General features: G+C 46.3%; 2 protein-coding genes across 3 annotated transcripts; one reads left to right on the top strand and one right to left on the bottom strand.

Moving 5' to 3' along the window:
• The first annotated feature begins 4,767 nt into the window (after positions 1 to 4,767).
• LOC125552540 (vesicle transport protein GOT1) lies at positions 4,768 to 7,775 on the top strand. Of its 2 annotated transcripts, none has more exons than XM_048716141.1 (7): positions 4,768 to 4,963; positions 5,478 to 5,550; positions 6,494 to 6,585; positions 6,680 to 6,760; positions 6,837 to 6,934; positions 7,124 to 7,205; positions 7,299 to 7,775. In XM_048716141.1, exons 2-7 carry the CDS (start codon positions 5,520 to 5,522, stop codon positions 7,335 to 7,337), a joined length of 423 nt encoding a protein of 140 aa, XP_048572098.1. In that variant the 5' UTR covers positions 4,768 to 4,963; positions 5,478 to 5,519; the 3' UTR covers positions 7,338 to 7,775. The 2 variants fall into 2 exon arrangements, with proteins under 2 accessions (XP_048572098.1, XP_048572099.1); XM_048716142.2 differs by having other exon boundaries at positions 4,777 to 4,963; positions 5,484 to 5,550.
• A 216-nt stretch (positions 7,776 to 7,991) lies between these two features.
• LOC125552538 (putative protein S-acyltransferase 22) lies at positions 7,992 to 12,382 on the bottom strand. The gene is made up of 8 exons (XM_048716140.2): positions 11,761 to 12,382; positions 11,293 to 11,646; positions 10,925 to 10,993; positions 10,751 to 10,822; positions 10,372 to 10,500; positions 10,161 to 10,241; positions 9,511 to 9,702; positions 7,992 to 8,985 (listed from the first exon to the last, which is right to left on the bottom strand). Exons 1-8 carry the CDS (start codon positions 11,914 to 11,916, stop codon positions 8,278 to 8,280), a joined length of 1,761 nt encoding a protein of 586 aa, XP_048572097.1. The 5' UTR covers positions 11,917 to 12,382; the 3' UTR covers positions 7,992 to 8,277.
• Positions 12,383 to 16,193: the final 3,811 nt, after the last annotated feature.

Here is a 16,193-nt window from a genome sequence, read left to right as displayed (position 1 = left end):
TCTTTGTTGCCAAGAACGGACTCTTTCTGGAGAAAGAGTTTCTCTCGAAAGAAGTAAGTGGGAGGAAAGTAGAGCTTGATGAAGTATTACCTCTTGAACCGGAAAACGGCGCAACTCAAGAAAATGTTCCTGAGGTGCCTGCACCGACTAGGGAGGAAGTTAATGATAATGATCAAGATACTTCTAATCAAGCTCCTACTGAAATTCGAAGGTCCACAAGGACACGTTCCGCACCAGAGTGGTACGGCAACCCTGTCTTGGAAATCATGTTGTTAGACAACGGTGAACCTTCGAACTATGAAGAAGCGATGGCGGGCCCGGATTCCGACAAATGGCCGGAAGCCATGAAATCCGAGATAGGATCCATGTATGAAAACGAAGTATGGACTTTGACTGACTTGCCCGTTGAACGGCGAGCCATAGAAAATAAATGGATCTTTAAGAAGAAGACAGACGCGGATGGTAATGTGACCATCTATAAAGCTCGGCTTGTCGCTAAGGGTTATCGACAAGTTCAAGGGGTTGACTACGATGAGACTTTCTCACTGGTAGCGAAGCTGAAGTCCGTCCGAATCATGTTAGCGATTGCCGCATTCTATGATTATGAAATATGGCAAATGGACGTCAAAACGGCATTCCTTAATGGTTTCCTTAAGGAAGAATTGTATATGATGCAGCCGGAAGGTTTTGTCGATCCTAAGAATGCTGACAAGGTATGCAAGCTCCAACGCTCGATTTATGGGCTGGTGCAAGCATCTCGGAGTTGGAACATTCGCTTTTGATGAGATGATCAAAGCGTTTGGGTTTACACAGACTTATGGAGAAGCCTGCGTTTACAAGAAAGTGAGTGGGAGCTCTGTAGCATTTCTCATATTATATGTAGATGACATACTTTTGATGGGAAATGATATAGAACTCTTGGACAGCATCAAGGCCTACTTGAATAAAAGGTTTTCAATGAAGGACCTTGGAGAAGCTGCTTATATATTAGGCATCAAAATCTATAGAGATAGATCGAGACGCCTCATAGGTCTTTCACAAAGCACATACCTTGATAAGATATTGAAAAAGTTCAATATGGATCAGTCTAAGATGGGGTTCTTGCCTGTGTTGCAAGGTATGAAATTGAGCTCAGCTCAATGTCCGACCACGGCAGAAGAAATAGAAGAGATGAGTGTCATCCCCTATGCCTCAGCCATAGGTTCTATTATGTATGCCATGCTGTGTACCAGACCTGATGTAAACCTTGTCGTAAGTTTGGTAGGCAGATACCAAAGTAATCCCGGCAAGGAACACTGGACAGCGGTCAAGAATATCCTAAAGTACCTGAAAAGGACTAAGGAAATGTTTCTCGTTTATGGAGGTGACGAAGAGCTCGTCGTAAAGGGTTACGTCGACGCTAGCTTCGACACAGATCTGGATGACTCTAAGTCACAAACCGAATACGTGTATATGTTGAATGGTGGAGCAGTGAGCTGGTGCAGCTGCAAGCAGAGCGTCGTGGCGGGATCTACATGTGAAGCAGAGTACATGCAGCCTCGGAGGCAGCACATGAAGCAATATGGGTGAAGGAGTTCATCACCGACCTAGGAGTCATACCCAATGCGTCGGGGCCAATCAAACTCTTTTGTGACAACACTGGAGCTATTGCACTTGCCAAGGAGCCCAGGTTTCACAAGAAGACAAGGCACATCAAGCGTCGCTTCAACTCCATTCGTGAAAATGTTCAAAATGGAGACATAGAGATTTGTAAAGTACATACGGACCTGAATGTAGCAGATCCGTTGACTAAACCTCTCCCTAGGGCAAAACATGATCAACACCAGAATTCCATGGGTGTTCGATTCATCACAATGTAACTAGATTATTGACTCTAGTGCAAGTGGGAGACTTTTGGAAATATGCCCTAGAGGCAATAATAAAAGCATTATTATTATATTTCCTTGTTCATGATAATTGTCTTTATTCATGCTATAATTGTATTATCTGGAAATCGTAATACATGTGTGAATAATAGACACCAACATGTCCCTAGTAAGCCTCTAGTTGACTAGCTCGTTGATCAACAGATAGTCATGCTTTCCTGACTATGGACATTAGATGTCATTGATAACGAGATCACATCATTAGGAGAATGATGTGATGGACAAGACCCAAACCTAAACATAGCACAAGATCGTATAGTTCGTTTGCTAGAGTTTTCCAATGTCAAAGTATCTTTTCCTTAGACCATGAGATCGTGTAACTCCCGGATACCGTAGGAGTGCTTTGGGTATACCAAACGTCACAACGTAACTGGGTGACTATAAAGGTAGACTACGGGTATCTCCGAAAGTGTCTGTTGGGTTGACATGGATCAAGACTGGGATTTGTCACTCCGTATGACGGAGAGGTATCACTGGGCCCACTCGGTAATGCATCATCATAATGAGCTCAAAGTGACCAAGTGTCTGGTCACGGGATCATGCATTACGGTACGAGTAAAGTGACTTGCCGGTAACGAGATTGAACGAGGTATTGGGATACCGACGATCGAATCTCGGGCAAGTAACATATCGATTGACAAAGGGAATTGCATACGGGGTTGATTGAATCCTCGACATCGTGGTTCATCCGATGAAATCATCGTGGAGCATGTGGGAGCCAACATGGGTATCCAGATCCCGCTGTTGGTTATTGGCCGGAGAGTCGTCTCGGTCATGTCTGCTTGTCTCCCGAACCCGTAGGGTCTACACACTTAAGGTTCGGTGACGCTAGGGTTGTGAAGGTAAGTATATGCAGTAACCCGAATGTTGTTCGGAGTCCCGGATGAGATCCCGGACGTCACGAGGAGTTCCGGAATGGTCCGGAGGTAAAGAATTATATATAGAAAGTGCTGTTTCGGCCATCGGGACAAGTTTCGGGGTTATCGGTATTGTACCGGGACCACCGGAGGGGTCCCGGGGGCCCACCGGGTGGGGCCACCTGTCCCGGGAGGCCACATGGGCTGTAGGGGGTGCGCCTTGGCCTGCATGGGCCAAGGGCACCAGCCCCACTAGGCCCATGCGCCTAGGGTTTCCATGGGGGAGGAGTCCAAGTGGTGGAAGGCACCTCCAAGGTGCCTTGGGGGGGGGGAGGGAATCCTCCCCCTGGCCGCCGCACCTAGGAGTTCAGATCTCCTAGGCTGCGCACCACCCCCCTTGGCCCTCCTATATATAGTGGGGGAGAGGAGGGATTTCATACACCAGCCCCTGGCGCCTCCCTCTCTCCCCGTTACGTCTCTCTCGCGTAGTATAGGCGAAGCCCTGCTACTGTGACGCCCTGCATCCACCACCACGCCGTCGTGCTGCTGGATCTTCATCAACCTCTCCTTCCCCTTGCTGGATCAAGAAGGAGGAGACGTCTCTCGTCCCGTACGTGTGTTGAACGCGGAGGTGCCGTCCGTTCGGCGCTTGGTCATCGGTGATTTGGATCACGTCGTGTTCGACTACATCATCACCGTTCTTTGAACGCTTCCGTGCGCGATCTACAAAGGTATGTAGATGCATCCAATGACTCGTTGCTAGATGAACTCCTAGATGATCTTGGTGAAACGAGTAGGAAATTTTTTGTTTTCTGCAACGTTCCCCAACACTAACTTGTGTCCTGTGTGTGCTACCGAATCGGAGGACACTTTTCATGCTCTCTGCAGATGTCCTCATGCGGTCGCCTTGTGGCAAGCTATGGCGCGGCAATGGAATATTCCGGACATCCGTCGAGTCATGCACACTGGGCCAGAGTGGCTTTTTCATGTGCTCGCAGACTTGTCACTAGAGGAGCGGATGTATACGCTCATGACGATTTGGCGTTGCTGGCATGTGAGGAATGAGATCGTCCACGACAAACGACCACCGCCGGTCGAAGCCTCGACCAGATTCCTAACCAGCTATATCAACTCATTGCTAGCCATCCAGGCGTACCCTCATGGAGATCACATCAAAGGAAAAATGGTAGCTGCGCCTTTGTACAACAGGAAATTGTTATCACATGTTGAGCGTGAGAAGCCATCATCACTTGGATGGGAGGCACCGCCGGCCGGCTGGGCTGCGCTCAACATCGACGGGTCCTTTTCTGCCAAGGACGAAACTGCAGGAGCTGGCATGGTCCTCCGGGATGAACATGGAGATATTATTTTTTCGTCTTGCCGTGAGTTAAGGCAGTGTGCATCACCACTAGAATCTGAACTTGCTGCATGTTCAGAAGGCATCTCCCTGGCTACCCAGTGGTCTGAGCTGCCTTTTGTGATTCAAACGGACTGCGCAGAAGTGGTAAAACTAATTGAAGGAGGTATTGGCGACCGATCGGAGCATATGATGTTGATCCGCGAGATTACTTCGCGTCTTCGGGAACATGGTGAATTCTTAGTTAAGCTTGTGAGGCGTGAACAAAACACTGTTAGTCATTTTTTAGCGAACTTTGGTCGAATAAAGAAGCGCACTGCGGTGTGGCTTCATTCCGGGCCGGACGAGGTTCCGGACCTATGTAATGCAAACATGGCTGCCACTTAATTAATGAATTCCTTTTTTCCCCGCAAAAAAAAATTAGCGAGTAAAATGCTCGGCCGCAGTGTTGGTTCATTTGGACTGGATAGCAAATTTTAATAGTTACGAGGCGTCATCTACAAAATTTTCCGCACACGTTCCTATCCACCTGATGCACCGTAGATTCTCCATCGGACGGTTCAAACCACCGTAGTGCACGTGTACACAAGGGCCCGAGTCACACAAGTCATCCCCATCACAATTCGGTAATAAATCACATTCGTCCCGTTCTCTATCTCGGTATCTCCATTCCCGAACAGAAAAAAAAGGAACACACACACAGGCGGACGCGTAGAGCCCAATCCCCGCAGGGCCGAGATCCCCGCCCCACTCCTCCGGACAACAGCCGCCGACTCGCCGGCCCTCGCCGCCTTCCGCGTCGCCGGCACCGCCGCCGTAGTACGGTTCGTCCTCTGTTTCCCCCCTACCCGGTCGTCTCGGCGTCTGTGATGCGTCCCCTCGATTAGGTGCCATCTGTGGATGCGGGGCGGTGGCGATCTACGAGTCGGCACGCGGCGGGGTCATCTGGGGGGCTGTTCGTGTTTAGGTCTGGATTTGCCCGGCGAAATTTTGAGAGTTCGTCGGCTCGATTTGAATTGGGACGGGCGTTTCGCCTGAGACTAGCTCGTCTTAGTTTATTATCACATACTAGTACCTCTTAGAAGTGTTTTCTGGTGACATCCTCAGGCGCAAAATTCCGCGCTCCTCCGTGTATCGAGTTGGGCAATTCATGCTCCTCCTGTTGCTGATCTGCACTGAGCAACCGAGATGCCATGTCGTCTCTAGATTTGAAACTTATGGCGATCGCTGATCCTGTTGACTTAGGGTTCGGTGCTCTTCGGGAGCTCTGTTAAGTCTTATTACTGACGGTCCTGTTTATTTTGCACAAAGTTTTGTCTAATATTTACATGTTTGCAGTTGCAGGGCTTCGTGTGCTGTTCCTCACCAGTGCCATCTAAGATGGTGTCCTTTGAGATGAATGACCTTAAGAGTATGCACCTGGCACAATTCTTGTCAACTTGTCTTGTATGTTTCATTTATCTGGAACAATAATAACTTGCGCTAGGCACTAGAATTTGAACTGGTCTAGGTTTTCTTATCTGTTTTTACTCCATGTGTTACCATATTGCAGTTATGCCACCAAATGATACAAACACTGACAAATTACTTAGTCCCGGGGATTCTATTTCTTCTAAAGGCTAGCTTATTCGTCATGCTTGTGGTAGACAGTTATATTGCTTTTCTGATGATTTAATTTGTTTTATTATCAGACTGGAAGTGTCGAAACGTACCCTGTATGTCATATCTCCCAACAAATATTTATTAGTATCCCAATCGACTATGATACATCAGAGGTTTATTATGTTTGTTTCTACAACTGTGTAGATATGATATTAGATTGTGCATTACCCTGACCCTACGATATTAGATTGTGCATTACCCTGACCCTACCCTGGCAGTTTAGCACCATATAGCTAGTTGCCATTGAGCTGGACCATTATATGAAACTCTAGGACAAAATCATACCAGTTGGGTCTGCCTTGTAGGAAGAGTGAAATTATTAGATGCGGATTAGTGTAAATTTTGCCTTGGGGTATTCGTACTCGGATTATTTAGAAACGTTTTTTTACACCCAGTACTATACATGGTGCCAGCTCCATGGTCTGTTCCAGTCTCCAATTGGCTACTGGCTATGCCATTGTGCTTGTTCAGTACAGGCGAATGATCAGCTGTTAGATTTTTTAGCTGTGGGCAGCAAAACCCTTTAAATTCGGATGTTTCTGGTATTTTAGTCCACCGATGCTTTATGCTTGTTGCTTTAGTGACATTATGCAAGTAATGTTAGGTACAGTGTGGTATGTACTTTGGAGCTTAGACTACAATGTGTTCTTCTCACTCGATGATTAACAAGACATGCATTTTATCTTCATCAGAGATAGGGCTAGGCCTGACAGGCTTTGGAGTATTCTTCTCCTTCCTGGGAATCGTTTTCTTCTTTGACAAGGGGCTTATTGCTATGGGCAATGTAAATTTCCTTCTCTCAATCTTCGCCTCGACCTTTTCAATAGATGAATTGACTAGTATGCATATGGTTAACCTTTTCTCATGTATTCTTTCAGATACTCTTCCTGTCAGGTTTGGGTTTGACAATTGGTCTGAAATCAACTATGCAGTTCTTCACAAAGCCTAAGAATTACAAGGTTCGGCAACCACTAAATTGTTTTGGTTGTTCTCCATCAACATTTACATCATATAATTAACAGATGTAATGAACAGGGTACCATCTCATTTGGCGCAGGCTTTTTCCTGGTTCTCATTGGATGGCCTTTCTTTGGCATGCTCTTAGAGGCATATGGTTTTATCGTGCTCTTCAGGTTTGATTTTTTTCATTGTTTCTCGCTTGATTAAAACCTGCCATTTCATGTTTGGACAAAACCTGAAAAGGTTATACAATGCTATGCTGATAGTTATCTGCAAAACCAATGCGTTCACTAGAAAATCCATTATTCTGATAACAAGTTTTGTTGTATGTTTAATGGACACTGATTTGCATTCCATTGCAGTGGATTCTGGCCAACACTCGCAGTTTTCCTGCAAAGGATTCCCATCCTTGGCTGGATTTTTCAACAACCATTTGTCACTTCGGTATGGATTTCACAGCAGACATTTCCTTTTTGTTGCTGAGAGTTACGAAGCCTGATTTGTATTCTGACCAGTCTGATTTCCCTTGCTTTGCAGTTCCTTGACCGTTACAGAGGGAAACGAGTGCCGGTGTAGTATCACTTCGCGCTATGTTTCTTATGATGTAGCAGCTGAAGTTTTTTTCCTTCCCTGGGGATAACAGCAAGTAGTTGTGCCATCCTGGCCTTTCCCTTTGCCTGTTTACTTACTGGTGACTGTCCTTTGTAAATTACACCCCTGGATGGTTTTATCAAAGACCAAGATGCAAATTGTCCCATGGTATGGGCTGAAGAAACTTCATAAGCGAACCCGGACGATTCAAATATGTAGCTGTAGAGGGATGCTGTTGAAGTAGAAGCTACATCCTATCCGTCTCTTCTGTACTTATGTTCAGATATAGATATTCTGTTCTCTCGAGTCTTGAGCTTGTGTTTGCTTTATTTTTGTGCGCGCTTCATAGCTTGAAGAAAGTCAAATATGTGCTGGAACTGAAATTAATTCATGATTCATACAAACTTTGGAACTTTGTGGTTCTATCTCCCTCTTTTTTCCCTCTTTTTGTGTTTGGCGCTTCCTACATGAGTTTAGGAATTTGTATTTGTGCTCTGATGAGAAGTCTTTGTTTGCTGGAATGTGGCTCTGTGCTCGTATGATTCAGCATTCAGTAGCGCCATTGTTTGCTTTGCAAGGTTGCCATTGGTAGATCACATCATAATTACCAGCAACCGATTGGCAGGCAAGGTAAAGACGAGCGGTAATAGAGGTAGATCATCAGACAATTTCTACTGAATTGAGCTTAACAGCTGCAATCCGTCGAAACACACCACAATGCTACTGTTAGCAACACACTAGCAGTTTGCATGAGCTAACATCAAATGAGCATTGCTCTAACATCGTCACTAACAAAACCTAACCCTAGATTACAAATTAACCAATGTTTCCCCAGCTTTGCTCTGTCATATGCCAACGATTCACCAGATACCAACGCCACGCAGCTTCTTCCTACCATTTCTGTAGGTCAGATGAGCACATATAACTAGCTTCGCCTGCTGTTGTTAAGAAACCCTTCAGACGATGGCATGTGCTGGTCAGGCGCCTGTCCAGCCTGACCGGAATGCAGAAGCGAGTTAGCCCAGTTGGACGATCTGTGAACAATTCTTGACGGGATGCGGTCACTGTCTTCGCCTCCCGACGCTTCATACCCGTCGCTCGTCGATCTCGTGAACTCGATGTGGCTCTGAGCCGCATGCGGCGTAACTCCCAGCATTTCGTCGGCGGTGCATGAAGAAACTCGAAATGGGTGGAGATCAGGCGAATCGAAGCTGCTCTCAGGCGACGAGAGGGCGATTCTGGAGGATGCCGCGGTGCTTGGCTGGAAAGCGCTCCTCGCTTCGAGCTGCAATGGGGCTAGACTGGCAGAAGCTTCCATTGCCGCGTCACTGAAGTTGCTCTCGGTGCCGCTTGCAGATAGCCTTGTGAGGGGATCGAGAGAGAGTTCAGCGGGGAATCGCCCCCTCCTGTTGTCGTGGATGATCGGAGGATCTTGTCTTGCAATTGGCTTCAGAATCTTGGATTTCTTCTTTGCCTGTGCGGCTGCCTTTGACACTTCCTCGGCGTTGAGGCGTGCCAGTGTCCAGGGGCTGATTTTTACTGTTCCGTTTCTTCTTCTTGCTCCTTCCAGTACCTTCATCTTCTTGCTTCCAGGGTTCTGTGACATGCCAATCTCCGGAGGGATGACATCAAACTGTGCAAGAAAAAAGTGAATGATAAGCATTAGCACGTGTTTGAAAAAGTCTTCATATTTGTTAGTACTTCTTGTTCAATACTAGTTAAGCTTCCTGAGCTTTGGTGCAATACTAACTGTGGGTATTCAAAAAATTAATTTTGGTTCAGACCAATAAACTATTCTATTGTTACATTATTTCAAACCAAATTTAGTATAGTTGCTAATCTGACAACATGCTGGGGACTGAAAGGCTTTGTTTACTAATCTGACAACATGAGAGCAGGTGCAAATTCAAGTAGTTATTTCAAACTAAAAAGACAATCACATTATATATCTGGCAGTAGTTTGCTTCATACTGAGAGCAAATGACATAATTCATTTATGACGAAACAACAGCACATTATTCATAAGAAAATTGATGCGAACCAGACCCTGACAGATGGATGGAGTGCATCATATTTTGCTGCACTTCCACATCCAGGATCTGTGTTCAAACTTGATTATCTATAGCTCTTGGTAGAAATGGATTATTGTGGTCCATACCTGATCTTCAAGGAATAACCGTGGTGGAGTGCACCATGAACCACGATGAAGAGGACCAAAAGAACTTGCTGTGCTAAATCCAGTAACAGAACTAATGATAGACATCTGCGGACTTTGGTGACCAGCAACCTCTTCTTGCTGATCTTCCTCTTGTTCTCTCAAAGCTATGATGTAATCATACGTACTAATTCCCTAAACCAATATGAGAAGGATAGTAATTAACCTCAAGTTATACAGGAAAAAGACATGTTAAAATGAACAAATGCAAACTTCTCTTGAATGGCATAACAGGTTTTGGAAATTGTGTGCATGCTATATTACTTTCTGGCAACATACAGATAATTTTCTGACTTCGTTGAATTCAGTTAAAGGAGATGGTCACCGTATGTTGTCTTATTAGCCACAAATATGCCGAAAAAATTGGCAATAAAAGAAAAATGGAATAAGAGTTGGCTCTGTTTCGGATTAGGTGGAAGTAAGGACCAAGCAACAGCAAAATTATGGCCAAACATGTTTTGCACGGAACGCCGGAAGCTGTCTTTTGATTTCAAAAATTTAGGATGGGGACCCCTCCTCCCTCCCCCTCTCCATCTCAAAATGAAACAATGAAAAAAATCCACAGCTTCAGTGACAGTCTCAAAGTGATTTACCTTCTTGATAAGAAGAATATGGAAGCACAGAAGTTGAGCAAGCGGTACAGTCGCGATCATTGCTAGTATGGTGCAAGTAGCCTGTAATAAGTCAAAGTATCACCATCAGAATAGTAATATGTAATTTAAACATTAAACGTTGTAAATAAATTTTCGCTTCATGCCTCAGTGCAGTAAACATGTACTTGATAGGAAAATTATATGAACTCACCACAACAATTACAAATGCTACAGTTGAGAAGCTGCTTCCTAACTTTGTGTCAATCTGTCTTGAGAACTCCCCTCGCTTCACAATGCAGAGAATTATCACAAGGGTTCCTGACAACCACTGCACCACAAGCTGCCCAAGGTGGACAAACCATGGAGACCTGTCAATGATCAACCAGAATAAAAGGGACACGGAAAAAAAATCTAACTACAAGCAATTGCTAGTTGGTTGCATAAGTTATGATGGCTATGAAGTTATGATTTCCCCATCTCAGTGCAACTGAAGGTGAATGCAGTTACAGGGTAGCTATCATTGTTCTTATTACACTCTTTTGACTTTTGAGATCCCATTGTGGTCAACTCATAGAGAGGCCCACACTTACCAGGAGAACGGCACAAGACATTAGAATGAAGAACCCTTTGTAGTTCCTTTTCCCGACGCAATTGTTGAGCCACTGTGAGAGAGCACGAACATCAGGGAAAATAGGAACGTTGCATTCTTGAAAGGAAGCAGGGATATGAATAACAGGGCAGAGAACATTGAAAATGTATCTTACTCTGCAATGGTGATCAAAGCCATCAACACACTTGTCGCACACCCTGCAATGCTTACTGTTCTTCAAAACCTACATAAACACATACGAAGGTTTGTAATGACATGTCGCAAAAAAGGTGAAGAAGTCATGCCATTCCCCGTAAGATAGAGCGACCTAGTGTAGCAATAACATTTGATTCAAACTAGTACTGCACACCATCTTGTATGTCCGACTACAACCTACTAAAATTACATCGAATATCCTGACATCTAGTCCAAATTCATTGGCACTTGGCACACTAAGCACAACTTGGTGGAAACATGTAAAGACAACATGTTGCGAAATTGCCCAATAATGTTGGATATGCCGGAGACATCGATTAGCCATACCTCGGCTTCACATAAGCTGCAGAAGAACATGCCCTCCTCGCTCATGTTCTCTTCAGAATGCTGGTCATCAGGATGGAGGCATCTCTTGAACAAGCATGAAAAGGGCAAACAGACTAAGCAGAGCAGTTGAGAGCATCTGGGCCAAGAAGGCGAGTCCTTCCTCTCGAGCATGCTGCTCAGCTTCTCGCTGTTGTCAGCAGCATGAAGGCCGTGGTCCGAGTCCATGTGGGAGTGGGAGTGGGACTGCCGCCCTTCCTTGTCCAGCCTCGAGTGCAGCCTGGTCGGCTTGCAGATGCCGGGGTCGCCGGGGTTGGTGGCGGCGCACCAAATGTAGAGCGTGACGACGCACGTAATCTGCAGGTGATTTGGTGCAGCAGTCAGTGAGTGAGTCCGTCAGTTAGGAGGCACCGGACCGGATCTGTTGAAAGCTGGGGAGGGGCGGGGGTTGGGGAAGGTGGGTCGGCTCACCAGCGGGGTGTAGAGGCCCATGGCGACGTACTGGGAGGTCTGGCTCCCGACGAAGGGCAGGAAGAAGACGTAGAAGGCGAAGCCCAGCGCGGCGAAGACGGCTATCGCCACCACCTGCAGCGGGTGGTACGGCAGCTGCCACCCGTGCTTCCTCATTGCCCCCAGCGGCTTCTGCTTCTTGTCCGGGGAGGAGGAAGAGGGAGGCGGCAATGTCCGCCCGGGGCTACCGAGGGGCGGCGAGCAGGTCCATCTGGTACGGTGTGCTCTCTCTCAGTCCCACTTTCCCCCTTCCGGAAGGCAGGCGAGCGCTCCGCTCCAGCGCGCAGGACCAGAGCGGCGGGGGAGCGACGAAAAAGGCTTGGTTTTTGTTACTTGTCTGGTTGTTTTTGGCCGGCGAAGGGGATGGAAATGGGGGTTTCGCCGACCTCCGATAATGGAGAGGCGGGGAGGGGAGGAGCGGGGGAGAGATTAGAATGGCATCCAATGCGTGCGCCGTCTCGTCTCGTCTCGTCTCGGGGAGAATGACGACGGAGGCGGACTGCGCAGTCGTCCGTCCGGAGCTTGTAATTAATTGTGGGGGAGGGTGTCAGTGTTTGCCTGGCTTTGCGCCTTGGGTTCCTGTGCTCGCTTCACTGCGCCCATGCTTTTATTACTCGCCCTCCTGACCTTTGTCTGCACCGTGGTCCGTGGACGGTGTTTTTCGCCACGCCACGGCCATGCTCGGAGCAATTGCTTCCCGCAGAGAAGATGGCCAGAAAGCTCTCGCCGGAGAGGAACCTTGCGTCGTGATCCATGATCAAATTGTACTACGTAAAATGTGCTCCGTCGGAGTGGACAGAGAAACAAAGCATGGCAGACAAAAATAGGGTGCGCCGATCGATCGAATGAGGAGGAAAATCGCAGCGATCTCACATGACCTGCTACTACGAGCCTATTCCTCGCGCGCAATGCGCTAGACCCAAGTAAACAAACATGCAGGCTTGGGTGGGTGCGAGTGTGTCCAAAAAAAAACGTCGCGGGAGCACGCACGGAATCTCTTTTCGCACGCTGAGCCGAGCGAGCAGACAGTCAGACACCACCAGCTTTTGGCTGCCTCAAAAGGAGGAAAGAATTCCTTATTTAACATTATCTTAAATTTCGTTTTCTTATTTGACATCAAAAAACTTTTTCCTCCCTATCTAGCAACGAGTCTAAATTTTATGCATATTATGACATTTTTGTGCATTTTGAGACTAAATAACACTGGAAAAGACTCTTTTACCCTTCATGTGGTATGTGTGTGCATAGGGCAATAGCACATACATAGCATCAACGCAAGGACAGTAGCACACACGTAGCAACAAGCTAGTGATTTATTCCCTGCTTACTCACGGCCCTGTGGTCTCCTTAACTATCTATTTTCTCCCGCGGAACTCCTAACTGCGTGCATAATTTATTTTCGGATCTGTCCGGTGATTGCATGCGTGAAAATTGGAGAAGAGATAAAATCACCACGCTGCATTGGTAGGGCTTTTTGTTAGGCAATCCATTCGTGGGCCTTTTTTATCTTTACTGTAGATCGATTAGGGCAAAAATTAAGGAGTCAGATAGGTAGAACAAATTACACCTAATACCTTTTGGTAATGCATAAACACGCATGCACGCAACAGCACGCGTGCCCACACACACATGCACCTACACACCCACTAGCAAATACACACGTACACATGAAGTAGCAGACACACACGCGCACACTGACACGCACAGACACTCAGCAGTAGCACACACATACACGTACACGCGCACTCACGTAACAGCACACACATGCACACAAACATATCATTTGAGGACAAAAGAGTCTTTTCAGGTGTCATTTTGGTTTAAAATGAACAAAAATATTATAAAAGGTATAAAATTTAGACTCGTTGTTAGACAGGGAAGAAATTATTTATGAATGTCAAATAGAGCATAAAATTTAAACTCGATGTTAAATAAGGAATTCTCTTCAAAAGGAGCTATGTGTGTGTGTGTCCTCGTCGCTTTTCCCTTCCCGTGGGGATGGTGGTCAAACGGAATGGAATGCCAAACTGGCGCGCCGCTGCTTCGTTTCGTCTCGTCTCGTCTCGTCTCGCTCTCGCATGTGACCCCGTCCGGGCGGGGCGGCCATGGGCGTTCCTGCCTGGTCCATCACGTGCACATGCTACGTTGGCTGCTAGCACCGGTGATACTGTGTCTGGATGGACATGGTCACGCACGTGCTGTGTCAGAAATGGTGGCGGCCCGTTTTGGGTTACATGCCGACGCCGTCACGAGTGGCTGGCTGCAACACGCACCACGTACTACTTGCGTCGCATTCGCGCACGCGCCTCATTATTATTAGAAGGCCAAAACCAGCATGTATACATACTTATATAAAAAAAAGCCAAAAGTTAGGGCTGGAATTCGAGCCGAGTCCTCGACTCGCTAGAGCTCGTTTAGTTACCGAGCTAGCTCGACTCGACTCGTTACTATAACGAGCTTAAACCCAAGATTGACTCGTATAACTCGTGAACTGGCTCGTTTAGCTTGTTAAGCTTGTTAAAGATATGAACATAAAACCCTCAAAATGGTAAAATTGATTATGTATATATTAAACATATATATCACTAAACAATTGTAATTTCCTTGTAACGCATGAGTCTTCTAGGCGGATGGGCCTTTAATGGTTGGGCTTTGTGTTGTGCGCCTGGAACGTAGGGTGCTGGGTGGCTTATCTTTTTTTGTATTGGGAGTGGCTGATTTTTTGTACCGAGTCTAACGAGTTACACGAGTACTCGTGAGATTGGCTCGTTTAACTTGGTCTATAAACGATCTTAAACTAAAGCTTGGCTCGACTCGTTATTCTTCGAGTTCGAGTCGATTCGAGCCGAGTCACGAACTACTCGTTTAGCTCGCGAGCTTCGACCTTTTTTTCCAACCCTACCAAAAGTCTAGAATACAAAAGGCCAAAGATCACCATTAATATAACTCTAACACCTTCCTCAAACTCATGGTGGATCCACAACTCGAAGTTTAAAAGGATGAAATTCATGTTGCGCTCTAGTCTGGACCTCGTGAAGAAGTCTGCTAACCGTAACTCGGAAGGCACGTAGTGAAGAGTAATAATATGATCTTGCACAATAGCGCGCACAAAAAAGGCATCAACACTAATATGCTTGGTAAGTTCATGCTTCATGGGGTCCCGCACAATAGCAATTATACTGTCTAACAAGAGGATGGTAGATGCAGTAACAGAAACACCAAAATCCTTCAGCAACCATTGTAATCAAGTCACCTTTGCCGTCATAAGAATCATAGCCCGCAACTCGGTCTGTACACTCGAACGAGAAACTGCAGTCTGTTTCTTTGTCTTCCAGACAATGAGAGAATCACCAAGAAAAACACAGTAAGCAGAAAGTGAGCGACGATATGAAGGATCATTAGCCCACGTATCATCCGAATAGGCCTGGAGTTGTAACGAGGGAAAAAAAGACGATGAAAGATCGTGACATGAATATATTGTGAAACACGAAGAAGGTGACTATAGCAAACTGAAGTGGGAGCAGAAACAGACTGACTAAGAATGTGGACATGATAGAGGATATTCGGACGAGTGACAGCAAGATACACAAGCCTCCCAACAAGATGACGATAACGCGTCGGATCAGACAAGGGCTCACCATCAAAAGCGTGAAAGTGAACATTGAGCTCCATAGGAGTCTCAACAATGTGCTCATCACTAAGAGATGCACGAGCAAGTAGTTCCTGGATACACTTTTCTTGGAAAAAAAAAGCCATCAGAGGTGGAGAAAACCTCGATCCCAAGAAAGTAACGAAGAGGACCAAGATCAAACATAAGAAACTGCTCAGTGAAATGGGCCTTGACAAATGCAATGCACTTAGAATCATCGCTAGTGATGATCATGACATCAACATACAGAAGAAGAAGAGTGTGACCACGAGTAGAAAGATGTACAAACAATGTTGGATCCTAAGCACGGGGCGAAAAACCAGCTGAAGTGACCACATAGGAAAAATGCTCAAACCAAGCGTGGGGGGCTTGCTTAAGGCCATAGAGAGAGCGACGAAGACGACAAACCATGCCATCAGGAACTGAATACCCAGGTGGCGGTTGCATATAAACCTCCTCACGCATCTCATCATCAAGAAAGACATTCTTAGCATCAAGCTGAGACACAGACCAGTGGCGAATAGAGGCCACAGCGAGAAGTGTGCGGATAGTGGTCATATGGGCCACAGGAGCAAAAGTCTCATCATAATCTTGACCATGCTCCTGCTGAAAACCACGAGCCACAAGATGAGCTTTATAACGCTCAAGAGAACCATCAGAGCGAGTCTTAATCTTATAGACCCACTTGCAAGTGATAGGACGAACACAGGGAGGAAGAGAAACTAGATCCCACGTGCCGGTGCAC

This window comes from Triticum urartu, chromosome 4A (genome assembly GCF_056163025.1).
Source record: "Triticum urartu cultivar PI428250 chromosome 4A, HENAU_Tu73, whole genome shotgun sequence".
Lineage (NCBI taxonomy): Eukaryota > Viridiplantae > Streptophyta > Magnoliopsida > Poales > Poaceae > Triticum > Triticum urartu.
The sequence above is the reverse complement of the archived record's forward strand: the minus strand, read 5'-3'. Positions and strand labels throughout refer to the sequence as shown.